The 27,145-nt window shown below is 44.8% G+C and overlaps 1 protein-coding gene across 5 annotated transcripts in view; it reads right to left on the bottom strand.

Annotated features, from left to right (window-relative positions):
* The window catches only part of CSTPP1 (centriolar satellite-associated tubulin polyglutamylase complex regulator 1), a 133,727-nt gene extending 107,799 nt beyond the window's left edge, over window positions 1–25,928 (bottom strand). The window contains exons 1-4 of one of the 5 annotated variants that reach the window (XM_075927617.2): window positions 25,796–25,928; window positions 10,204–10,288; window positions 6,447–6,509; window positions 2,132–2,234 (exon numbers count right to left, since the gene is read on the bottom strand). In XM_075927617.2, coding sequence (XP_075783732.1) covers window positions 2,132–2,211 — 80 coding nt within the window. In that variant the 5' untranslated portion in view covers window positions 2,212–2,234; window positions 6,447–6,509; window positions 10,204–10,288; window positions 25,796–25,928. The remainder of the gene's footprint in view (window positions 1–2,131; window positions 2,235–6,446; window positions 6,510–10,203; window positions 10,289–25,795) is intronic. The other 4 variants (XM_006135343.5, XM_075927619.2, XM_075927620.2 and 1 more) reach the window with 4 other exon arrangements.
* Window positions 25,929–27,145: the final 1,217 nt, after the last annotated feature.

The following is a 27,145-nucleotide window of genomic DNA, read 5'->3' as shown; positions in this document are numbered from 1 at the left end:
CTGTAAGCCTCAAAGCATAAACCAACTGCAAGCTGATATGGATTAGAAAGAAATTTACCTTACAGACAGGTTATTTTATAATAATCCACTATGCAGCATTTTACATTTTTATCTTAGGCCTTTGGTATTGTGTGAGATGGAGGAGCTCTGAGACCAGCTGCTGTCCAAATCAATTATATGATCTTGAATGAGGTTTCTGATTTGATACTGATCATGGCCAAAACAGAGGAGCTCATAATTGCTGTCTAGCCAATCAGAACACAGTTAGCAGTGATCCATACCACCAGGACACATCAGTCTATAACACACGGGTACATTCCTATGAACCAACCTCATATTTGTATTCTGTTGCTGGTGGGGTTTATGTTCAAGACAGTGCATAGAAAGGCTCTCTACAGAATAAAGCTGTTATGTTTGAAAGGTGAATGTTCTACAAATGCAGAAATTTTGGTGCATCCCCTTTCACATTATTCCTCCTAATCTGGGTTTCTGGGGTCTCTTGAGATCAGTTATCATGACCATTGTGACTATGCTGAGCCTTATATAATGGTTATTGAATCTGGATGGACCAGACAGCAGATTGCCAAACACATAAAGGGAGCTTTACAAGGATCAGACTGTGATAGTTCTCACTTAAGAGGTTGGTTGATAGCACTGCCCAGTGGTCTGGGCTTAGGCCCATGACTTTCACAGGGTGTTGGTAGGAGAGGCCAAGCCCTCCCACTCCACGAGGCTCTGATCCAGAGCCATTTGACGGCTATCAGTGATCTTACAGCCAGGGGCAGCTTAAGGCTGCCCTCCCTGGGCTACTTCCTATCATCCCCCCTGCAACTGTCCCAGAGGCACTGTCTGGGTTTAGATTGTATGAAAACCATCTTCCCTCCACAAGGCACCTTCTGTAGGCTGCATGTACCATGGCAGTTCTCTTCCTCTCTTGGGCAACAACTGCATCCTTCTGAAGTATAACCCACCCTCCTGGGCCAGTTCAGGTCTAGAGATTTTCCCTGCTGGGCCAAACAAAGTAAAAGGGAATTAACAAAACTCTGAGTCCCTAAGAGAGGGAGAGGGAGAGGGGAACGCTTTCCTCTTCCAGAGATGCTCTATAGCAGGTTCTCCCCTTCCTCACACAGGACTTTTGGGTAGTTGTCTTTGGAGGAGATTGTCTTTCCCTCAGTTCTTCCCTGCTGGGGCTGCAGATCTGCTCTCTTCCCTGATCTGTCACTTAATGAGGAGCTCTCCAGCCTTCTAATTCCTCCACCATTTGGAACATTTCCTCCAGATGTGTCAGGCCAGGGCTGTTTGAGCTCAAAGCAGTTCCTTACCCCCGGGCTGCCCAGAGTGGGGGTTTAATACCATATCACAGACACAAAACAAAAAGCAGATGGGACAAAACTGAACAATAGCCATGGTTAATTCATAGAGAGAGCAGGATAAAGTGAGCACATTAACAGGAACATTGACAGGAATCAGAGGGATAAGGTACCACAGGGAATCAGTCCTCTTACCACAGAGCCATCTACTAAGAGAGCTATACACAAAGGCCTTGAAATATGTCCCATATCCCATCTCTTTGGTTTGGGACTATGGAAAAGAAGAGGGCCTGGAGACCTGGGTTGACAGCGCAGCAAGAATCAGTCTCAAGATGTTAAAATGCAACCTTCCTTTTCCTCCATCCCAACCCATTTTCTTTCAGAACATCTGCCCAGACCCACTGCAGGAGTGTACTGCTGATACAACTAAAGACTTCCTCTTTTTCCCTGACTGTGAAGAAGTGAATACATTTTTTAAATTAGCGTTGAAGATGGATAGTATATGATGATCCAGATATAGTTGCAAAACAAAGAACAGAAGCCTTATCTGTGCCAAATTCAGCCTCAGAATAAGCAAGCACAAATGCTGGTGAAGCCAACAGGAGTTGTCCCGCTTTTAAATCAGGTCTGATTTTGACCCATTGTTCTGAATAAGCATGTCTCTGAAACACGCTCAGGCAGCCCTTGGCTAACCTACTCAAATCGAACATTCACTGCCACAACATAATCAGCATGTGTCCAGTTCCATTCTCCATGTTCTCTGCCTGCTTCCAAGAGCCTCCCTAAGGGTGGTCCTATTGGCAGACTCCTGATGTACTTACTATTCAGTGAAGAATCTGGCAATGCCATACTGACTAATATCCTCTCTGTTCTCCAGCAGCTGGCTCACTGCATCCTCCATGTACGTGAGGACATGTCTCTGTGCTGCATACAAAAGAGAAAGAGAGAGAGAGCGAGAGAGATTGATTAAAATACAAGGCTCTTGCAAAACCCAGAGCCAGGCCAGGCTATTAGTGTATATCCTTGCCTGACTATTAGTGCTTGGTCTGTCCATATAGAGATAAACAGCGGTTCTCATTTTGCTAAGTATGGCTAGTGAAATATTCTGCTTATTTCCCCTGGCTATACAGAGTTATTCATTTATACACTGCTAACCCTTCTTAAATCTCTCTAGGTTTTAGATTTGATGGAGACAGATGATAGTTGCTGCACTGCCAGTTTTGAAACCACACATCATTAAATGCCTGGGTGGGACCCTTTAGAAGGCCCTAAATTCCTTTTCTCTGCCCTGTAGTGCAACAACCTTCTCTACACAGATTATAAATACCATACTCTTGGTAGAGGTCTAGTGAGGTTGCTACAGAGCTCACCAAGGTCCCCCTATGACTTTGTGTACCTTGGGGGAGCACCCTGTAACCCTCATATTCCTCATTTATGTATAACTCTGATCGTGCATAAAAAGCATGCCATGTAAAGTATCAAGGGCAAAGCTTATGATTGTCTGAAACCCACGGGTCTATCTAAATATGTGCATCTTTAGAACATATAGAGTTAAGAGACTGTGTTGTTTGATAAATACTAAAACATTCTGAAGTTGGGGAATCATCCAGATATTAACTCCCCAAAGACAACAGCAAGGAAAGTAACCAATGGCAGGCAAGAGAGCTACAATTCAATTATTCACCTGCATGAGGCCACACCAAAGGAATTGCTCAATCTTGCTTGGGGACTCAGTACCCACCAGACATGCCTGAACTTGTATTCTCTAAGCACATGGGACTGAGGGTAGTATAAAATAAAACACAGCAAGTCCATGCTTTGCCTTTCTCCTCCCTCCACCTCTGCTGCAAGCAACAAGGACATTGAAAAGACGGAAGACTTCAACAGAAGAGACTGGCCCATGTTTCAGAGATAAACCTGTATATTAAGAACTGCAATGTCTAGTGGGGTGAGAAAAACAGCACAATCTAGTAGTTGTCCAGTCTAATTGGGTTGGGAGTTTACACTGCGTATTTATACTTTATTTTCTTTTGGTAATTAACTCTGACTTTTTGCCTATTACTTATAGTCATTTAAAATCTCTTTTGTAGTCAATACATTTGTCTAACTGTTTATCTTTACCAGCGAGTTTGCCTGAAGTGTCTGATAGTGTGCTCGGGTTTCACAAAGGCTGGTGTATATCCACTCTCCGTCGGTGAATCAATTAATAAATTTGCACTGTTCATCTTGAGCAGTACAAGATGGAATATTTCTGAAGTGCTGGGCTGGGAGCTGGGGGGATTTGGCCGGTGCCATTCTTTGTGTGATTCACAAGTGGCTCTGGGAGTGTCTAGCTGTGTGAGGGGCTCCACACACAGTGGTGCTGAGCAGGATTCCCTCTAATAAGTCCTGCACAAACAACTCAGGGAGCTGCTGCGGGTGGGGGAAAGGTGTGCTGCTCTGGCCCCAGCAGCAGGGCCAGATTACTATGGGCCAGATCAATTGCCCCACCACTATGTCCTCCATGTTTCCCAGAGTCACTGCCTTCTGTAGCAGAGGGGTATTGATTGCCTTGGCTACTTGGATCACAACAGCCCCACGTAGATTTCCCCATTCCAAACTTACTCCCACCCGACAGGTCACTGTACGGCACTCCAAGCTTCCACAGGACAATGCCATGTGCTTCTTCACTGTCTGAGCAGGTCTCGTTAAGTATTCTTGCATGTCAGGATGGGGGAAAGCAATATGCAAACTTCCATGAAAGTGGCCTTACGCATATGGAAGTTTTGCAGCCACTGCTGATCATCCCATACCTGCATCATTATCTGATGGTACCAGAACCAGCGTTCCATTGTGTCCAGAGGATCAAATGCCAGCGGCATCTGCCAGTTACTCAATTCAGGCACTTCAGAGAAGAGTTTGTATGTTCACGGCCTCCCGAGATTTGTCCTCATTTTAGCAGACTCTGGACAAGCTTTGGACGTACTCCAGCCTTAGGCGCACCATGGTTAATACAATTATTATAATACTTTGATTCTCAACAGAATCCACGATGGGTTCCATGCTTACGTTGCTATGGTGTCTGTGTGGATAACGAAGAGAAAAAAGGCACAAAAAGACTGCTTGTTGTTGCTCTGAAGCAGGGGGGTAGGGAAGAAATGAGAACACGATAGAATGGTGATGGCATGTACCCAGAGCCACTCGTTGCACAGTTTTGGTCCCAGCGTGCACCCGGAGCATAAGTCAGAATGCAAAGGGGCGCAGGCATTGTGGGATAGCTACTTACAGTACATTGCTCTCAAAAGTCAATGGTAGCCACTCTACTGTGGGTGCACTACTTTGAACTACATCATATTCTTGAACAAAGTGGAGATATTCACTTTCAACTTTACAAAACTGGATGCTAAAAAAATCAATCTTAATAAATTCGACCTTATCGCTGAACAAAGCCATGGCCTCAGTCAACCTCTTTGAGACTGGCTAGAAGTGAAAGGAGTAGCAAAAAGTGTGGGCTGATGCTCCAACTAGTAAGAAGCAGGGCTGCCAAATCCATGAGCTCAAAAATCAGGAGACAAACCACAACAAACATTGTATCACTACTTCATGTATCAGCCTGTCCCTCAAAAAAGCAGGAAAATATCCTCAAGGCAGAGATGGCAGAGGTTGTGTTTGCTCTTTCCCAAACTGTTCCAGACTCGACAGCATCACTCCTTCACCAGCAATCAATCTATTTTAAAACCACATCATAGTTCTACAATCCACTTTATGTTTAAGCCCCTGGTAAGTATCAAACATGACCCACCCATACTCGGTACATTTCATCTTGGTGTGGGGCAGGTTGAGCTCATAAGAGACATTGAAAACATGATTTCCAATGAGTACAATGACTAAAAGTTCACACTACCACCAACTGCTGTCAGGGGATTTTTCCACCTATAACACTTTTCACATTCAGTACAATGGGTTAAGTATGCCAGGAAAAATAACTTGCAGCTGAGAGCAAGTTGGTGAGCTAAAGGTTCAAAGATATTATCTGTCAATAAAAAATACAGGGTGTAACTTATTTTAATTATTTTAATGCAAAGGAACATGTTTTAATTTACGTTAGTGATTAACGAAAAATAGCTCTGCGCACCTGTGTCCCCTGAGGGAGGAATGAGTCCATGAAGCTCAGTCATACTCATAAGACAGCAGTAACTGGGAAAGAGTGTTTTTTAATCTATCCCATCCCATCCCTCCCTCTTCACTATGTGGCCCATGCTGTGCTCAGAGACCATCTACCCAGACATTATCATACTTCCCATGTCAGAGCACCATAGTTAATTCCCACCACCCACACCCAAACCTTCATAAGATTTGTAAGTGTAATCAGGGTTCCTTATATTCTATGGCACAATGAGACCAAGTTCCATAGCAAGAAGCCCTAGAATCTATGGCAACAACCTCTAAAGTCCAAATAAAAGTTGTTTCATGATAATTCAACAATAGCCTCCCATTCCCATCTCCTTACAAAAACACACACAGCTACAAGTGGCTGAAAGTTGAAAACAATCACTGACATAAAATTCATCAATGGTCATTTCTGAGGAGGAGATTGTTTGCTATGCTCTTCCAATTTGACTCCTAGAATATTGTTGTAGTATCTTGGCACAGAACCTCCTTCTCGCCATGCGTGCCATAGAAGAGAAAGGAGGGTGCTTCTGGTTTATTTTTGAGATTCATCTCCCTAACTCCCCAACTGCTGTGCTTTTCTCCAGGTTGCCCTGCTCACCAGCCTATGCTACCATTTCATGTGGCTTTCTGGATACATACTTGACTTTATCTCTCAGGGGTGCTAAAACAATTTTTACATTGGGGGTGCCGTGAGCCATTGATCCAAACTATATACCTTGTATATAATGGAAACCATTTCAAGCCAAGGATGCTGTAGCACCTCTACACCCATAGTTCTAGCACCTATGCGTGCTCAGGCTCCCTGACAATGCTGCTGCCTGACTGCCTAACAATGCAGGGTGCTGCACTGTAACTAATTAACTCCTTCTTGTGAAGAAAAGCTGGAGAGCAACATGCTATTGCAGGCAGGTCCTAGCAGGACAGAGAGAGAAAAGACAGGTTCCTAGCGATAGCAAAATAGTGACTTCAAGATAGAAAATTCACCATTTTCATCATGGAAGGTTCATCACTTTCTTCAAGCAGAAGTTTATGGAATCCTACAAGATCCTGTTTGAGATAAATGGACAGATCACACAGTCTATTGTTTCAGACTCTGAAAAATCATACAGGTAACATTGCATCAATTTACGATGCTCACCCCAGCCAACCAGATCTGGCCCTTGGGCTGGCCTTTGCCCACCCCTGCTTTACACTAAATTTGGTGTTTCTGGTTAGCAACAAGAACTATACCAATATATGTTTATTTAAGCAATTATATAGGTTAATTTAATGTATTCAGATTCTTAATTATTATATTTGTATTATATTGAGAAATGGACCAGTCCCCGTTTTCTATTTGCTAGATTATCATTTTTTTACTAGTGATTTGTATCAAGCTCTATTTGGATGGAAATTGAAATTCAATTAAAAATGCACAAAAACAGTATTTTAATATTGTATTAAATAATACTACATCTCAAATGCTGGATACGTAAAAAAGTTTATCACAGCATTCTGTATGTAAAATTAACATTTATGTATTTATATACTTTATTAGTATCAGTATAGCTAATTAGTGAATTTAAGCTGATTGTTTCTGGTCACTCTGTCTTTAAAGATGTTATAACTAGTAGCTCTTTCACTCCTAGCTTTTTCATAAATTAGAAGAGAAATGCAAAGAATACAATGTAAGCTTTTCTGCTTTTTTCAACTCACAATTGGTTTCTTTGCTTTTAACAAACTAGTCATTGAAAAAATATTCTCTTTTCACCTGAAGAATAGTCTACTGATGTCAAAAGCTGGTCTAGCACATCTACAAACTCTAAATAGTGACTTCCAATATTTGAATGGTTTGACTTTCTTTAAAATGGGCAAACGTGCTGCTTTACAGTTTTGTATTTAATTTTAATAAATTATAGTAAGGTTATTTTCACATTTAATTTTAAATAAGTATATTTAAAAAAATAAACCTGTATTTCATTTACATAAAAAAATCAAATTTAAATTTAAAAAAATTGGACTTTTTGTGTGTTTTTTTTAATCGTTTATTTTTATCCACTGAGATTGTCTCTGAAGTGGTAGTTTTTCAACATCAGTAGATCTGTCCAAGAATTCTTTTTAACTACTTTAAACACCTCTATAGAACAGACTAAAAAGACAGACATGCCTTTAAATCAAAAGCTAACCCATTGTCCACAGAGCATCACTCAGATCCCTGCATAACTTTATAAGAGAGTATTCTTTTAATTAATCTGAATAGCATTTACTGTTAAGGAATAAAGCTTCCCTGCCATGTGGTAAAATGTGTCAATACAAGGGATCATACCACAGATAACATTACAATGCATGGCATGTGCAGTAGCTACTCAAGGAGATGTACTGAAAAGCTACGCAATCCAACAGTGAAATATTTTTAACAGGATTTCAAAACCACTTGGGACAAACAGCCTAAATTACTAATTAAAACATTTTATTGGTCTTGAGAACATCTGAGAACAAACACTTCTATAATAAGACAGTATAACAATTACAGAGTTATAGTGTTTACCCTATTCCAAACCTGCACACAGATTGGCCTTAGTGTTGCTGTGGGCCAAGTCTTCAATAAACAGAAGATGAATGCTGCCGTGATTGATCTTCTGGAGTTTGATTTAGTGAGTCTAGTTAAGACTCAGTAAATCAAACTCAGAGCCTCTCCTCCCCCTCTCCCCCGCCTCTTCTCTCCCCCCCCCCCAAGCATCCGGTACTCCTGCTTGTGCCAGGAGTAACAGAAGCCGACAGAAGTCTTCTGCTGTGGGGATGGCAGAAAACTTTAAACAAGGAATGTCAACTTCAGCTACATAATTAACATAGCTGAAGTCACATATCTTGATTCAATATTCCATTTTAGTGTAGACCTGGCCTTAGTTAACTGTCTAATACTCTCTAACAGGACCATTCTGATAGTAGCACAGCCCCTGGCAGGGGTGAGATTCCTCTGAAGTGCATTGTTATGTCAAGGCTCTCTCAATATTAGTCCATTCCCTTATGAAGCAGCACACTGAAGACCACACATTTAAAACCTGCCAGAAAAATAAACTGGAAGGGAGGGTTGGTGGTACAATGAAGAGATCTGAGATCACACCACACAAGTTTGATCATCTCAATCTAGACCCCAGTGTCTGTCAATGTGAAAAAGCCACTATCTGATTTCACAAAACTGACTGTTTTGCTCAAAAGAGCAAGAACTAAAAGGGGTCAGAGGAAGTTACAGCCAGCATCTCAAGCTTAACATGCACTGGAAAAGCTATAGTTTAAAATGTGCAGAAACTCTGCCCACATTATTAACTGACTTTGGCCACTTCATGGTATCCAGTCCCTCACTTTAACCATTACAAATAGGGTTGACGGATGGTTGAACCAAAAATACCAAACCACCCACCCACCCTCGCGCAAAAAAAACACCAGGGAAAAATTCTGTTGAGGGAAAAAGAGGAGGGAGAGGGAGGAGACCAAAGTTGTTGAGCGCCAAAAAAAAAAAAAAAAAAAAGGGAAGGACTCCGAGTCTTATTAAGCAAAAACATAAAAATAAAAAAATTAAATTAAATAATAAAACTGCATTAAAACAGCATGGCCCCTTTCAGAGTGAGTGCAGAGTTGGTGGCCATTTTGTGTTGTTGTTCAAGCCAGAACTTAGCTTCCCTGCAAAACCAGGTAAGCATTGGGTCCGGGGGGTTAGGGGTGTCGAGATCCGGAGCGAGAGGCGGGGGGCTGGGCCCATGCACTAGGGTTACCAGGTGTCCGGTATTTTTGCCTCCTGTCCAGGAAAAAAATCAGAAAATACCATACATTTTAGGTATCCAGTATTTTCTGATTTTTTTTTACTGGACAGGAGGTGAAAATATCGGACACCTAGCAACCCTAACTACAAATAATATTCACAATGACAATTTGTACTGGTGATTGATTAATGCGGGCTTACTGGGGCCATCCATGGTGATGAGGTTGGCACTGCTCCAACAGCGGCTCCTCCCAGATATCTGGAGCTGTGCTGCCCTGGTGGGGCCTCCTGGTGGGCACTCCCTGGCCCAGTCAGTGGTTCTTGTGGTGGGTGGGAGGGCGCTGCCTCACCTCCCCTGCCCGTGTTTCCTTACTAGGGCAGGTCAGGACTGGGCTGCCTGTTGCTCCCAGCTTGTGGTGCTTCGTTGGGGGGATTGGCAGGCTGGAGCTGAGCTGCCTAGCCCCCCCAGTAGCTCCTCATGGGGAGGGGGAGCAGGATTGAGTTGCAATTTACAGATCATTACTTTGAGCACTAACTTGCCATGGCCTCTAGCTTTTCTGGGGAAGGGGCTGGGGCTCCACTGCCTGCTGGGGTGGCGGGGCTGCTGGCCATCTGAGGACGGGGGGGAAGAGGTATGGGGTAAAGGAGTGACTTATCTGGGCAGGTGGTAGGCAACATAGAAAGCCCTTGGCACCAGCTGGCCACTCTCTTCCTGGTATGGTCATACACACCGCTGGTCATTCCACAGTATAACTGTCCCTCCCCCTCCTTTCCCATATGATGGTAAACAATTGGATTCCAAGCACATCCCATTTTCCTGGCACAACCAAATGCTGACTTTAAGTTATGGTAAAAGGAAGCTGCCTACCAAATTTGGCGGTTATAGCTCTTACTGTTTAGGAGTTCCTGAACAAACCGACTCACAGACAGACTGACTCACGGACAGACAGACAAATGTACAAACTCTCTAAAATATGTGTAAATAGATTTCCATCCACTCACCCTGACCTTATGGTAGCAGATATATTCAGGGTTCTCTTGATACCTTTCCAGTTGGGATTGTGGCTCCAGTAATACAACCACAGCTCTGAAATGAAATATGGTCCTGTGGTCACAGCATTGAACTGGGATGCAAGAGACCCAGATTCAATTCCTAACTCCACCACAAACTTTCCATATAATGTTGTGCAAGTCACTCTTTGCATTTCAGGTCCCCATCTGTAAAACAGGGATAATTCATCTTTTCTCCCACCCTTTGTCTTTTCTATATAGAATGTAAGCTCTTCCAAACAGGGTTTCTCTTTCATTATGTAGTTATATAGTAAATGGTACAAATGGTCCCAATCTCATTTGAGGTCTCTACTTGCTTCTCTAACACAAATATAATTAACTAAATATTTCAGTTAAAGAAAACAGTTATACCTACATCTTCCAACCAAATACCCCAAAGACTTGTGCAGAAGGGAGGTAGAGCCCTTGCTGCCAGAAAACACCTCACAACTTCTATTTTCCCTTGAAACTTTGTTTCTGTGCTTCAAGAGGCGGGTGGGTTCTCTGGCTGCCAAGAGCAGAAAGATTCTTACTGCTTGTTACTCCTTGGTTCATGAGAGGTCTGTGTGTCTAGCACTAAAGAGACCCATGTTTTACAAGGTGCAGTGTCTCCCTGCTACAGAGTTCATGTTCTCACACGTCTGCCGCTAGCTAAGGATGAAGGAGCTTTAAGGGTGGGGGAGGGAGAACTGATAGGAAAAAAGTGTCAACATGCTAGAATCCATTAAATCTAATTTATAATTTTAAAAAGTACCTTCCACTATAGTTTGAAGGTGCCATGAATAAAATTTCAATGCCTACATCTTCCTCAGACTTTGGGGCATGCTTTATCAGCTATAAACAAAGAATACTGAACAACCATAAGTCACAGAACCATAAGTCAGGATTGGAAGATGTGACATTTCACCCCATATTAATTTATGGAAATATGTATTTGAATATGAATATGTATAACTCAAATATGCTTTATACAAAACAGGTCAAGTAACTTATCATTCAAGAGCCTGTGATTCCCCTGAATGTGTACAATCTATTTACATGCATGTATCATTCTTGTAACTAAAGTTAGAAATATGAAGCATAAACTTGCTTTTTAATCTAAAATTTCTAGCAAGAGCCATTAATAGTGCTGTGGCTTAATAGCCTGGTGCTCAAAAGTAATGATCTGTAAATGGCTTTGTTTTTCCTGAGTCTCAGAGGGGTAGCCATGTTAGTCTGTACATTTTAAAAAGGGTATTTCAGTGGCACCTTAAAGACTAACAAATATATAGATATAGATATAGATATAGATATATAGTATCATGGGCTTTCGTGGGCAAAACCCACTTCTCCAGATGAGAAAGCTCATGATACTATGTAAGCCCAAAACTGTTGTTGGTCCTACAAAGACATGTGACTATACCACACCAGCTAGTGCTGGAATCCTTTTAAATTTGTATTTTTCCATGGGGATGGGAAGAGTTAAACAAAGGGTTCCTGCCCTGAGGAAACTTTTATATAAGGAATGGGAAGCAATCAATGATCATGTTCAACTGGCTTTTGAAACTGCCTTGCCCACCTAAGACTAAGAGGATACACAGGACACAAGAAGCTGTTAGACTCAGGACAGAAAAAAAGATCAGCTGTGTCTTGGAGGATTTTATCTGGAACAAGAACTAGAGTGAGAATTATAATCTATTAACAATCTCTTTTATTGTATTAGGATTAGCTGGCATGTTTTGTTTATTTTAGATTAGTAACTTCCTTTTATCTGTTTTCACTTGCAATCACTTAAATCCTACTTTTATACTTAATAAAAACACTTTTGTTTATTATCAAATCCAGTGTAAATAATTGTTACTTGGGACAAGGCACAACTGTGCATCTCTCTCTTCCATGGATAAAGAGAGCTTTCCCAGTGCAAAATTTTTAGATACAGTAAGATGGATTTACTTGGGGTTTTGGTTCCTTTTGAAGGCTGTGCTCCTGGATGCTATTTAAGTCCCTATAACTAAGCCCTGCCCGAACTGAGCCGGTTCAGCATCTGTGTTGCTCTGCTGGGGGGTCTGTTACCTCAACTCTGTGTCTTTGCTGGGGGAGACTGGAGCTTCTGGCCCAGCAAGACAGGGCAGTGCAGCACCCCAGAGGGTAGGTAGGCAAGCTCAGTAGCATGATCAGCACACTGGGTGACAGTCCCAAGGGGATTTCTGTGATGCAACCCATCATAAAGGGACTTACTCAAATATTTCTTCATCTCTATTATAGTTACATTTATGGCCTTCCCAAAGCATCAGCCTTACAGAAAGTCACAATGTTAACTACACCCAAAATAAACCATATCCAACTTAATGCTTTTCCCAGATTGCAAAATCCAGCTTTTAAAAATTCTCTACTTGCAGGGGCAGCAGGTTTGTAGAATTTTAGGAGATGCCCAGAACAGGTCCAAGTCCCTTCCCACTACTTCCCAAAGGTTCTGTGAGTCTGGGGTATAGGTTTTGGGAGGGTGTTTAGGTGCTTGGTGCAGGCTCTGGACTGGGGCAGGGGACTGTGGTGCACAAGGGGATGCAGGGTGCTGGCTCTGGGAGGGCGTCTGGGTGCAGACAGTGTGGGCAGTCAGGCCCTGGGAGTAGATGTAAAATCTTGTTTAATTGGTTAACCAGTTAAACATAGGCTGTGTCTACACTGGCACCCCTTTCCGGAAAAGGGATGTTAATGAGACACTTCGGAATTGCAAATGCCGCGGGGATTTAAATATCCCCCGCGGCATTTGCATGAACATGGCTGCCGCTTTTTTCCGGCTCGGGGTTTTGCCAGAGAAAAGCGCCAGTCTAGACGGGATCTTGCGGAAAATAAGCCCTTTTCCGGAAGATCCCTTATAGGAATCCCCCTATAGGAATCTACTCCCAGGGCCTATAAGGGATCTTCCAGAAAAGGGCTTATTTTCCGCAAGATCCCGTCTAGACTGGCGCTTTTCTCCGGCAAAACCCCGAGCCGGAAAAAAGCAGCAGCCATGTTCATGCAAATGTCACGGGGGATATTTAAATCCCCCGCGGCATTTGCAATTCCGAAGTGTCTCATTAGCATCCCTTTTCCGGAAAGGGGTGCCAATGTAGACACAGCCATAGTGTTTAACTGGTTAAATGATTAAAGGGGAGATGGGAAGGAGGGGGCCGTGGTTGGGCAAGAGTGGGCCTCCCGCCATGGACAGGAGCTACTTTGGCCGGACAAAGGAGTACCCCAACATGCCCAGGCCAGGCCCACCAGGGACAGCCAGCCAGAGTTCCCCTGCCTGTGGTGGGCTCTACAGGGCTGGAGCAGCCCTTGCCTGCGGCGAAGCAGGGAGCTACTCCAGTGTTAGAGAAAAAACTGACACCCCCCCCCCCAGTAAAAAGTTTGGCCAGGCCGCTCTTGCTATAGTGGGCTGCAGTACTCCTTAGGAGAAACTGGCCGCACCCTTCCTGCATACCATTGCCTTTAGAAAAAGGGAAGGTGTGAAAAGGGGAAAATAGCCTCAGACTCTCCCACCCGTCACTTTGGCATGAGAACTGCGGGGCTTACCTGGTCGCATGAAACCTGCACAGTTTCGGCCCAACCCCTGGGACACAGACCTCCACTTGGTGACAGTTGGGCCGTATATGGTAATATGCAAGCGCGGGAAAGTGATGTGCAGATTTGGGGATAAATACCCATCGCACAGTTCACTCGAGGGGGTCTTCGCAACACACGTACCACTGTACATGTGCCTTCCCATATACTTCAAAGCGCTGCCGGCCTGACCAACTGACCAGCCACCTCCCCCGACTCTCGGGCGTAACCAAGGCCTTCACAACCGAATTGAAATCTTTGAAATGTTCCGTGTGTTGTGTAAGTTGGTACGTATGATTTGATTTTCTTCATTGTATAAGCTGTGTTATAGTTGTTTTGGGTAGTACATAGAGTTTGTAGTTATCACTGTTATTTAATTAGTGCAGCTGGATATTTTTAGAATAGAGACTATTCCCCTTGCCATTCCCATATTTCGGACACGTTTAACTAGAAATCATAGAATAAATATAATAAATACCGTAAATTCATTATTAACACGGTCTATTAAAAATCTTAGAATAAATACTATAAATCCATCACTATCATAAATAAATATCTTTTATTTACTAAAATGGTCCACCTGGTTCTATCCTTCCCCCTTGGGTATGCATCATTGGACCTGTAGTTCTCGCGACATTCATTTTACTTAACCGGAACTAGTAAGCCTCGCTCATTAAGGGAGAGACTTACCAATTAACCGGTTAACCATCCAAATCCCTACCTGAGAGAGAGCTTGGGTGCTGTGTATTAGGGCTGGCATAGGAAGGTGGTGATGGGTGCAGGCTCTGGGAGGGAGTTTGGGAGTGGGACAACATGCAGGGGGGAAGAGATGCCAATTCTGGGAGAGAATTTGGGGGGAGGAGATACTGCACTTCCTTGGAGCACCTCCCACCCCCAGCAGCAGCTCCTAGGCAGGGAATAGAGCTGATTTCTGCATACCTGCAGGTACCACCCATGCAGCTCCCATTTACCACAGGGACAGCATGTGGAGACCTACACCCACACGCAACCCAGGGGCTGCAGAGACATTCCAGCAGCTGCGAGTGGAGTGGGAGAGGCAGAAAGCTGCTCTAGCCCCTCACATGGAGGCCCACAGGCTCTTTTAAATCACCCGGGATTGGCAGGAGGGGCCAGTGGACACACTGGGGGAGGCCTGCAGGGGCACCATGGGGAGCCAGGGCATAGACCTGGCCCCAAACTTTGCAGGAGCAGGGCTCCAGGCCAGGAATATTCCTGGAACTGAGGCACCTTAGACACACAGAACTCAATGCCCCTGCCTACTTGTTATAAAATTCATCACAGACTTATTTGCACTTATACTAAAGCCTCATCTCCCTCTAAACCAGTGGTGGGCATTCATTGTTGATGAGGGGCCACGCCAAGGTTTTGGAAAGTAGTCAGAGGCTGCACTTTTCAATGCAGGGGGCATGGGTTCTGAGACAGAGGTGAGGTGCAAAAGGGAGTTTGGGGCATGGGTTTGGGGTGCAGGAGAGGTGGTAGGTCTGAGAGGGAGTTTGGACAAAAAAGAGGGTTGTGACTGAGGGCAGCAGATTGGGTGTGGGGTCCAGGAGGGGATATTGGAAGAAGAGAGGATTCAGAGCAGAGGGAGGGTTGTAGGAGAGGGCATGGAGTCTAGGATGGAGGTGTGACATTGGGCAATGGGGTGCAGAAGTTTTGGGTGGTGACCTGGAGCAGGGAGTTGGGGTGCAAGAGAGGATGGTGTGCCAGGGCAGGCTCTGGTCGGGAGACACTTACCTGGGTAGCTCCCAGACAGCATCCCAATAGGACACTCTGCCGGGCTCCCTGCCTGCTACATCCCAAAGCTCAGTGTGGCTGCCTGCTCCATGTGCCTCTCTGTGCTATGCAGATGGGGAGGAATCTTCACGCACTGCTCCTGCCCCCAGCATAATCTCTCTGCTCTCACTGGCTCCCAGCCAATGGAAGCTGAGAGATGTGTAAAGGGACCAGGGCAACCTGCAAAGCTTTTTCCTCCCCTTTGTACAGAGGCAGATGGAGTAGCTGCTCTGAGCCCCTGGACTGCTCCCTGCCTGCGGATACTGGCAGGGTGGCTGCTGGCCGGATAGAAAGGCTTAGTGGGTTTCCTCCATCCCGTCAGCTGTATATGGCCCACCTCTGCTCTAAACCCATCCCCATCATTGAGTTCTGGCCTTCTATGATCCTCTCCACAACTTCACTGTTACTGGAACCAAACCCTTATCATCTGCAGCCCCTGCTATCTGAAGCTGTCTCTCTGATACTGTCTGGCTCACTGAATACTCTATTTCAAATTACTGTTCTCTATACCAACTGCCTAATTTCTTACTCCCTGTTACTTTCTATTTAACACTGAGCTGCTACACTTCTTTTTAGAACAGAGGTGGGCAATATTTTTTGACCAGGAGCCACTTCAGAAGGAGCAGGCCCAGGACACTTCCATGTTTCCCCACCCATAGAACCTGATTGGTTTGGGGGTGGGAGAGTGCACAAAGTATTTGCCTACCCTTCCCCAAGAGAACGGCCAGCTTTTCTGAACAGCTGGTGGCTCCCTCTAGGTACCTGTGCCCCCTGGCAGTGGGAGGAGACTTTGTGTGCTCCAGGATGCTGACCCCCAGGTCAATCAGGGCCTGGGGAGGGGAAGCAAGTGAAGCAGCACTTTAACTCCTGAGCCCCTTGTAGGATGGGAGGAGACTTCACGCACTCCATTCTCCCCCAAGCCCTTATAGGCCTGAGGGTGGGGGAGAGCGCATGACGTTTTCTCCCGCCCTGCCCCATCCTGCAAGGAGTGTGCGGTGCTTATAAGTACTGTGTGCTCCTGGCAGGGTGGGAGGAGACTTTGCGCACACCTTCCCGCCCTGAGGCCTATCTGGACTTGGGGATGGAGGGAGCATGCAAAGTCTCCTCCCACCCTGCCAGAAGCATGCGCGCGCACTCCTTGCAGGGTGAGGGCAGGGCAGAAAGAGACTCTGCATGTTCCCCCTGCCCCCAGGCCTTGATTGGCCGGGGGAGAGAGGGAGCAGCAGGGCCTCTGCAGGCTGGATCAACTCACTTGGTGGGCCAGATCAGGCCTGCCAGATCCTTTTGCTTGTCTCTGCTTTAGAATATACATTTAAACTGTACTGCTCTTAGCACATGAGCTGGACATGGTAGAATGAGCTTCAATATGAAAAAAGCATTTGAGACACCAGAAGACATTGCATGTAATTCTACTCTGTACACCCATTTGATCGGTAAGGCTTCCATTTGTGTTGGGGGAATAAAAGGCAATTTGCCCATCCCAGATGAGAAAAAGAGAGGAGGCTGATCTCAGATTCTCTTCAAACAATACCTGATAGGGCTGCCTGGGGCAACACAGACCTCTGAATGAGATTACAGAAACCTAATCTTGTTTTTGTTTGTTTTTAATCACAATTACCTGTAATCTCACAGCCAGATAATGGCATTAACAAGACCCTGACACACACAATCAGGTTGGAGAAAAGTTATCTTTTCTAAAGAGTTAGGCTTTTACATATGTAGGTCAATGAAAAGAGAAAAGGGCTCAAAGGTGTAGCATTATTTACTTGTACTGGGGTTTCTACTGGGCAAATAAAACTCAGTCAATAGCTTCTGCAAAAAGCACATTTAGTCATCTCAAAATAATTGTGGGAGTTTTTAAAGTATTATTTCACTGTAAGTGCTCCTTAAAGGGATAGATATTGATTCTTACATTTCCCCCCTCATTTAATGCATGAATCAAATGAAAAACTAGTTGGTTTAGTCACTTGAAACTATTATTATTAATTTTCTTGACTGCAGAAGGCTCCCAACTTGTGACGCAATTGGTTCCTGGGGAAGCATTGCAAGTCGGGGGCGTTGTAACGCAAACCCTCATTTACAACAGGCGCTGTGCGCCGTTGTAAATGCAGACCCAGGACGTAAGTCGGGGGGGTTTCAGCACCTTCTGCACTTACAAAATGGTTGTAAATGCAGGGGGTCAGAACTCAGGCGGTCGCAAGTCGGGGGCCTCCTGTACACTTGTCCAACAATCATTAATTAGCTTATTAAACAAATTAGATTAATTATAGACAAACTTTTTTTTAAAAGTTTGTTACCCAAGATTCATCTTAGAACAATTCTTTTGGAGTAGAGCTAAGTCTCCTCCAGAATGGCTTACATTGAAAATGCTGAAATGAAATAAAGGCAAAGCGAACAACCAGCAATCTGGCTTCAGAGGTACTATGAGCTTCCATGTGAGTAGGAATCAGTGCTCAGTTAGGGTATGTCTACACTGCATCCCTAGTTCGAACTAGGGATGCAAATGGAGACAATCGAAGTAGTTAATGAAGCGGGGATTTAAATATCCCGCGCGCCATTAACATGATCTCGCCGGCGCGCTAGTTCGAATCACAGCTGATTCGAACCAGGAAGTGCGCGCCGGGACGCGTTAGTTCGGACTAAAGCCCTTAGTCTGAACTAATGTTACTCCTCATTTTTTGAGGAGTAACATTAGTTCGAACTAAGGGCTTTAGTCCGAACTAACGCGTCCCGGCGCGCACTTCCTGGTTCGAATCAGCTGTGATTCGAACTAGCACGCCGGCGAGATCATGTTAATGGCGCGCGGGATATTTAAATCCCCGCTTCATTAACTACTTCGATTGTCTCCATTTGCATCCCTAGTTCGAACTAGGGATGCAGTGTAGACATACCCTTACTTCCTTCGAGACTTAAAGAGGCTCCAATCACTCTAATGCAGGGGTAATAGTCAACAAGCAGGTTGCAGGCCAAATTGAGACCACCAGACACTTTTGAACAAACCTTGAAATCTTTTTTATTTACTTTTTAATAATTATTGTTATTATATTAACCATTAGAACAAACTACCAAGGGAAGTGGTAGATTCTCCATCTCATGATGTCTTCTAATAAAGACAGGATGCCACCTGAAAAATGTGCTTTACCCAGACATATTATTGAGCCCATTACATTTCTCCCAGTTGAGTCTATAATAGCATGTGATACAAAGGAGGTCAGATTAGAATTTAGTGGTCTTCAACCTTTTTAAGCATGAGATCACTTTTTGAATTTAAGTGCAATACAGGATCTACCTCAGACCCAAACACACTTGCCCTGCCTCTTTCCCGTCCCTTCTCCGAGGCCCTGTCCCTGCTCTCTCCATCCTTCCTCCATCTCCACTCACTTTTATCAGGTTGGGGGTAGAGGGCTGAGGTTTGGGGGAGGGGATGCAGACGCTGATCTTGGGCTAAAGGATTTGGAGTGTGGGAGTGATTCTGAGCTGAGGTAGTTGAGCAGCGGTGGGGTTTAGGGTGCACACTCTGGAAGGGAGTTTGGATGCAAGGGGACTCAGAGCTAGGGCAGGGGTTTGGGGTACAGGAGGAGTTCAGGGCTCAGGTTTCGAATGCGGGCTCCAGCTGGGCACCGCTTACCATGGATGGCTTCTGGGTGGTGGTGAAGGGAACTAAGGCAAGCTCACCCCTACTGTCAAAATCAGCCAGCAAACTCTTTCCATCCCTGCCTCCACCCAACTCTGTGGAGATGGGGTACAGGGTGTAGGGAGGGGCACCCTGACATCAGCACCCCTTCCTCTTCTTCCTGTGCCCTGTGTAGCAAGCAAGAGGCTCCCAAGGGTGGGGGGCAGCTCCAAGGCAGAGTGCAGGAGCAGCACGGCAGTGTTGAAAGGGGCAGATGAAGTGCCAGCACTTGACAGTGTCCCAGCCAAAACTGTCAGGATCGCCTGTCAAAGGCTCCAAGATCTATCAGTAGATCCCAATCTACTGGTTGGTGACCAGTGGATTGGATGATCTAATGATCCCTTTGGTCCTAAAACTCTCTGAGTCTACCAACGATAGATATTAAAAATCCCAAAAAGTGAGTGAGCTGGCAAAATCTGCAGAAGATACAACATTATTTAGATTAATCAACTGCAAAGAGGACTGTGAGGAACTTCAAAAGAACATAGCCAAAGTGAATGGGCAATACAACAGCAGAAGAAATTAAATGTTGATGAGTACCAAGTAGTATACATTAGGGAAAAAACTAGAGCTATTCACTCAACTTATAACGTTCTAAATTAAATATATCAGAGGGGTAGCCATGTTAGTCTGAATCTGCATAAATAACAAGAAGTCCTATGGCACCTTATAGATGCATCTGACGAAGTGGGTCTTTGCCCACGAAAGCTTATGCTCCAGTAAATCTGTTAAATTAAATGCATTTACTCAGGGGGAAAAAACATACATAGCTGTAGATAACTCAAAGACCTCTGCTCAATGCACAGCTGTGGTAAAAAAAATGCTAGGATACAAAAGGAATGATTTGGTGTTTACTATGGAAAAGATAATATTTTCATATAAATCAATGGGGAACCTTCATCTGAAATACTGGTTTTAGCACTAGTCAGTGTAGCTCAAAAATACTACTGCCAGATTAGAAGGAGATCAAGAAACTAGCAACAAGAATGATTAGGAACGTGGAAAACATTTGAAAACATTTCATATGGAAAAAAAAGACTGAAAAGATTGAAACTATTCACTTGACAAAGACAACAAATAAGAAAGGACAAGGTAAAGCACATAAAACTTATGAATAGTGTTTTGAACATATGTCAGGAACATCTATTTAGGACAGTTAAACTAAAAGGTGGCACATTTAAAACTAATAAAGGAAATACTTTTTCCATGCAACATATAACTAGACTTTGGAACTCATTGACAAAGAAAGTTGTTGAGGCCAAGAAATGTATAAAGAAGTAGGTAATTATATGGATAACAAGAGCATAGAGTTCTGAAAGTAATTACTGAAAAAAAAGTTTTAAATATAAAACTTCGTATTTCAGGGGCTAAGTCCATCTCTTACTATTAGGGGTCAGAAAGAGATTCATTCAGCAGGTGAAGCGTATAAATTATCCCACAACTGCCTACTCAAAGTTTCTTGTATCTTCCCCAAAAACATCTTGTGCCATCCATTGTCGCAAACATGATACTGTACTAGATGGACTAAGATTCTCTGCAGTTTCTATACTCCTATCTAGCTTGGATACACAAGGGACAGAATGATTTTAAGTACTAAAATTATTATCCTACTTTCTTTCCAGTTCAGTTCCAACACAATCTTAGCAGTTGCTACCCTGAGAATTGCTAGGGTTGCCAGGTGTCCGGTTTTGAATCAGACAGTCCAGTATTTGAGCTTTCTGTCCAAGAAACAAATTGAGAAAATACTGGACATATAAATGTAAGTAAGTTTTATTATTATCATGAGTATCAGTACACAGTTGCATAGTGCCTGACTGGTAGATGCACTCATGCTGTGTGAGCGTATCTACCAGCCAGACAGTACTCAACTACACAGTTGCAGGGGAGGGGGAAGACCAGGGCCGGGGCGGTATGGAATCCCGGGGCCGGACTCGCCCATGCACCCTGCCAGGATGGGCAGTACCCTTGGATCTGCGTGCACCCAGGCCAGCCCTGTTCCCCACCGGCTGGTTCCCCACTCAGCCAGCCTAGCTCTCCCTGTCCCCCTCCCAGCCAGCCCTGCTTCCACCCAGCCAGTTCCGCTTCCCCCAACCCCCTCCCAGCCAGCCCTGCTTCCCACCACCTCCCAATCTCCCCCAGCCACCCTGCTCCCCCCGACCTCCTCCCAGCCAGCCCCACTCCGCTCCCGTTTGGTGTTCCCCCCCCCCCAAATCCCATTCTGAGATCACGTGTGTCCGGTATTTTTTGAAACCCATCTGGTAACCCTAAGAATTGCTAAGGATAGAACCCAATCTATACTATGTGAATGTTTGTCACACTAGGGAGTAGGAGAACACAGACTGCTAAAATCATGTTAGAACTAATTTTTTTTTTTAAGACAAGACAGTGATGTTATGATTCAGTACCTTGTGACCTGCTAGGCCTGGGAATACAATGATGGGTCTAGTGGTCAAAACAAAAATCACTCTTATTCTTGCCCATTTGTATAAGAAAAGCCTCTGCACTCTGGAGAAACAAGCACACCGCCACATATATACAAAATACCCTGACTTCAGCATAGCCCTAGCCATCTGGAGGCAGCAAGCCAAGGAGCTTTCAACGTAAAAGTTGTAAGGTATTTAAACATTACATAACATTTTCCAACCCCCTTTTGTCCTTCTCATCCCAGCTTTTCTCTATCATTAAATGAAATCACATGTTGACTTTATTTTACCATAGTTATTTCCATTCAACACGCTGATGCCAGAAGCCTTTGCTTGTTAAGCAGTAGCACAGACCATGCTAGACTCAGGCTTTGTCTACACTTAAAAGTTTACAGAGCAGCTGTGGCAACCTCTTTAAACAAAGTGTGGCCATGGCATGAGCACTTGTAGAGAACTCTCTCAGCGCTCTATGTAAACTACCTCCATGAGGGGAGTAGCTAACAGTGCTTGGAACATGGTTCCCAAGCTGTAGCCTGGTTCATGCTGGTGCTTTACTGTGCTGTAACGTGCTGCATTTGGGGGAATGTTTTTTCATACCTCTGAGCCAGAAAGTTACAGTGCTGTAAAATACCAGCATAGACGTAGTCTCTGTCTAGACTAGGGATGTTAAATTTCAATTTATCAACTAATTGAGTAGTCAATGGAAATTCTATTGACTAGTCGATGGAAATTCTATTGACTACTCGATTAGTCGATAAGGGGGGCACCCACTATCCTGCTGCACCTCTCCCTTTGAAATGTACAAAAGCCATGGGTGGCTCTTGTACATTTCAAAAAGAGGCATAGCAGAGATGTGCCTCTGCCTCCCCTGTCCCCCGCAGGTATGGTGCTGGGGAAAACTGGCTTTTAAGCCAGCTCCCTGGCTCCTGCTCCCCCTCCCCTTGCTGCTTCTCTCTGATGGAGGCAGCAAAGGGGGAAGCAACTAGTTGCGTGACTACTACTGGACTATCGGATAAGCTTATGCTTATCCAGTAGTCGACTAGTTGATTACATCCCTAGTCTAGAGAGAACCAACACCCATAGCTGAGGAAAGAAAAAAAGCATTCCTTAAAACAGTTTTTCTCAACATTTATTTATAAAGTACCCCCTTTCCAAAGCAAACAAAAAAGTACCCCCAGTACCTACAATTTTCAGACACAATTTTTTTTCTACCATTGCAACACATTTGTTTAAACAACTTAATCGTAGCTGGGCAGGTGATGAAATTTTTGGGTGTAAAAAGTACAAAAATAATAAAGCGCTGTAAAACTTGTAACAAAAATTTAGTTTTCTCCAAATTTCAGTTGTGTTGACATACCCCCCAGACTTCTCTCCACTGGGTGAGAAACACTGCCTTAGAACACTGCTGCAGGAGATTTACAAACTCTTTTTATTTGACAAGGGGAAAATCAAAGAAGAATGTTAACTGAGTCTTACTTCAGTGGTGAATGGAAATTTCTTTCAAGTCACCTCTGCCAACCTGTATCACACATTTCAATGCAGAGACACCTGAATCAACAATGAGTAAGGGAAGGGAATCTGTATGCAGAGCAGATAAAGAAATAAATAGGACATATAGATTTTATGTTCCACCTTGTCCCAGTATGAAAGCAGTAAAACCCATGTGTTACCTATCACACAATATAAATAACTGAATTTAGAAAAGGGAAGACCATAATTTCCTTAACTATGTCTGCAGTAGCATGTTGGCAGGAACCTGAAAGCTATGACCCAAGGCCAAAAAATGTACATACTTTTAAAAAGAAAAAAGAAATGCCCAAAAATGCAAAAGGGTGTTTCTGGAGTCTCCCCTTGACAATAGAAAATAGTTGTTTTTCTTTTCCAGGAATAAACCCTTCAGTTACTCAATCCTGTCACCTAACAAGTGAATACCCTGCATGTACTCACATATATTCAAAATAAATATTTGATCCTAGGTCCCAAGGAACACTCAAGAGATGGAGACAGAAAGCCTAATTATCTAAAGTCCACTCCTGTAGATAAATCAACTATATACTTCAAATGCTCACCTACTCCCTCACCCAGTACAGCTCTCTTCCCAAAACAGGGAGCAGGCATAAGGGAGCAAGTCAAGGACTCCAGCAGTGGGAGGATAAAATAGACCTTTTAGACAACTAATAGATTTTTCATCTCAACTCAGGTTGCAAACACCACAGTCTCTTTTCGCTGGTCATTTCTTACATTTAAAAAACAAAAGGGAAATGCTAGGGGGAAAAAAACAAATACAAGAACATGGTTACCTGGAGAAAAAGTTGTGACTATCAAAAAAGTCGTAAGAGTAGCATCTTTGCATGTACCAAAATCACAAACATAGGAGGGGCCACAGAGTCAGATCAAAAGTCCACCTAGCCCAGCATGCTGTCTTCTGATAATGGCCAGTACCTGCTGCCTCAGAGGGAATGACCAGAACAGGTCATCATCGGTGATTTATCCCATCGCTCATTCCTAGCTTCTAGCAAAGAGGTTAGGGACACCATCCCTGCCCATCTGGCTAATAGCTATTGATAAACCTATCCTCCATGAATTTATCTAGTTCTTTTTTGAACAGTTATAGACTTGGCCTTCACAATATCCTCTTGCAGAGAGTTCCACAGGTTGATTGGGCAGTTGTGTCAAGAAATACTTCCTTTTGCTTGTTTTAAACTTGCTGCCTATAACTTTCATTGCATGACCCCAGGTTCTTTTGATGAGTGCTTAACATTCCAAAACAAATCTGATGAAGGTCAATAAGGATAAGTGCAGAATTCTGCACTCAGGACTGAGGAATCCTATGCACTACCACAAGCTGGGGACCAACTGGCTAAGCGGCAATTTTGCAATTCTGGGGATGACAATGGAGGATGAGAAGCGGGATATAAGTCAACAATGCACCCTTGTTCCCAGAAGGCTAGCAGCATATTGGGTTGCATTAGTTGGAACATTGCCAGTAGATCAATAGAAGCAATTTATTCCTCTCTAGTCTGCATTGGAGAGGCCACATCTGGAGTAGTGTGTCCAGTTTTGAGTCGTCCTCCCCCCCCCCCTACAAAAGGATGTGGAAAAATTAGAGCAAGGCCAGCAAAGGGCAATGAAAATTATTATGAGGCTTGGGCCAGTGTTCCTTTTAAGCACTTGTACGGCAGCTCAGAAAAATTCCAATGCCATCCATCTGATTAACAGAGCACTCACAGCTAGATTTATTTTTCTCCTGGTAGTGTACATTCATGCATATCTTAGTGAATATAACAAAATGTATTCCATTATGGATAGAAAAAAATCAACACATGGATGGAAAAGATTAGAGGGACCATTGGATGGGGCACAGGACTTTTGAGCAGAGACTGAGGGAACTAGTCTTACTTAGTCTACAGAATAAGGGGTAGATGGGTTGATACCTTCAAGTATCTTAAGAGGCATTCTAAAGAGGATGGAGCTAGGCTAATCTCAGTGATGACAGACAACAGAAGAAGAAGTAAACGCCCCAAGCTGCAGTGTGGAAGGTCTAGGTTGGATATTAGGATAAACTGTTTCCTAGGAGGCTGGTGAAGCACTGGAATGGGTTACCTAGGGAGGGGGTGAAATCTTCATCCCTAGAGGTTTTTAAGGCCAGGCTTGACAAAGCCCTGGATGGTTTAGATGGGGTTGGTCCTGCTTTGAGCAGGGGGTTGGACTAGATAATCTCCTAATGTCTCTTTCACCTTAATCTTCTATGATTTTCTGAACAGGGCCTTATTCACTGCCCCGGGTAGGACACCTGGACCTCAGTTTACTTTCCCAACGTGGTGGACATCTGAGGTCACGTCAACTCGCCCCTCCACACGGGGGAGACACAAAACAAAACCCCAGAACAAAAACCCTTTGGGCCGCTCCTTCCCCAGGACCGAGCGCTGAAGCCCGGCTAAAAGACACTGCGCGGCGCTGGCAGCCCCGCGGAGGCGCGCCAGGCCGGGATGCCCGTGGGGCCTGTGTCTGAAAGGCCGGTTTCCCTGCTCCCGGTCTGCCTGCAGCAGCAGCAGCAGCAGCGGGCTCGGAGCCCCGCCCAGCCCCTTACCCAGGTACTCAGGCCCCGGCAGGGAAAGGCGATCGGGGCTCAGCATTTCCCCAGCGCGCGGCTGATCCTTCCGGCCTCCGTCCGTCTCTAGGACGCCAGCAGCCGTCGCGGAGGGCGGGGGCCGAGGGGGCGGTGTTAGGAAACTACTTCCGTTCGGAAACAGAGCCGCACAACGGAGGTTCCGCGGGGAGGGAAAAGCCGAAGCGTCACACCCGCTAATCGCCCCCTACCGGGGCCTCTCCTTGCCCGCCCAGCGCCCTCTGCCAGTCCCGGCAGCCCCGCTAGGAGGGGTACTGCAGCCACGAAGGGGCGGGGCGAGCCGCGCTCAGTGCCGGCTGATTGACAGGCCCGCTGTAAACTCGGAGGGGCGAAGAGCGCGCGCAGGGGCTCAGTGCGGGCACAGGCGGTGGGGCGCGCGCAGCTCTGGGCAGCGGCAGGCGGGGCCCGAGCTGGACGGTGCGGGCGGGAGCAGGCTGTGGTGGGAGGGAATGACGCTGCCGGCGGGGGAGGGCAGGATGAGGGTGTCCCCACCATCGTGCCTGGCGTAGTCAGGGTGGAGTGGGAGTTCTCCCCGTGCAAGGACAAGGAGAGGTTCACAGGCAGCACGATTAAATCTAGTAGCTTTTCTAGTATGGGACCGTTAGCTTGCGGAACTCTCTGCCACAGGATATCAGTGAGGCTAGGCGCTCAGTCCAGTTTGTAAAAGGATCAGATATTTTGGCTAATGAGAACATACAGAGTTGGCTCAGAGGGGTAGCTGTGTTAGTCTATAACTGCAAAAATGAGGATTCCTGTGGCACCTTAAAGACTGACAGATTATTTGGGCATAAGCTTTCATGGGTAAAACCACTTAGTGAGATGCATGGCATGTTAGTCCTTAGGTCATATAGAATTGTGTTACTATGAATTAAAAGAAAACCAAAAAAGCCAGAAAATTTGAAGGAATGCACATGCTTGTGTGTCAGCAAGGGGCCAGTTATCTAACTGATGGAGGTTTGGAATATAAATGTTCCTTACAAGTCAGTTATTCCATAACTCCCCACTTTGGGGTTTCTTGCATCTTCCTCTGAAGCCTCTGATACTGGCCACAATTAGAGATGAGATAGTGGGTAAAACGGACTCCTTGTCTGAGCCGATTTAGCAGATCCTATGTTCTTAAAATTGGCAGACTTCTACTTTCAAGAGCAGTTAAAGTGATCTGCTACTAGAGCAAGTCAATTTAGCTGCCCTAAAAAGCCAAATCTGAAAGACATGTCTCCCTCAGCTGCCAATAAACTTTGCCAGGAGGAAACTTACATGGCTTGTACATTGCTCCTTTGGTTGGTTATTCTCTGTAAACCACATTCTCTC

The sequence above is a fragment of the Pelodiscus sinensis genome, chromosome 5 (genome assembly GCF_052426305.1).
Source record: "Pelodiscus sinensis isolate ZL-2025 chromosome 5, ASM5242630v1, whole genome shotgun sequence".
Taxonomy (NCBI): domain Eukaryota; kingdom Metazoa; phylum Chordata; order Testudines; family Trionychidae; genus Pelodiscus; species Pelodiscus sinensis.
The sequence above is the reverse complement of the archived record's forward strand: the minus strand, read 5'-3'. Positions and strand labels throughout refer to the sequence as shown.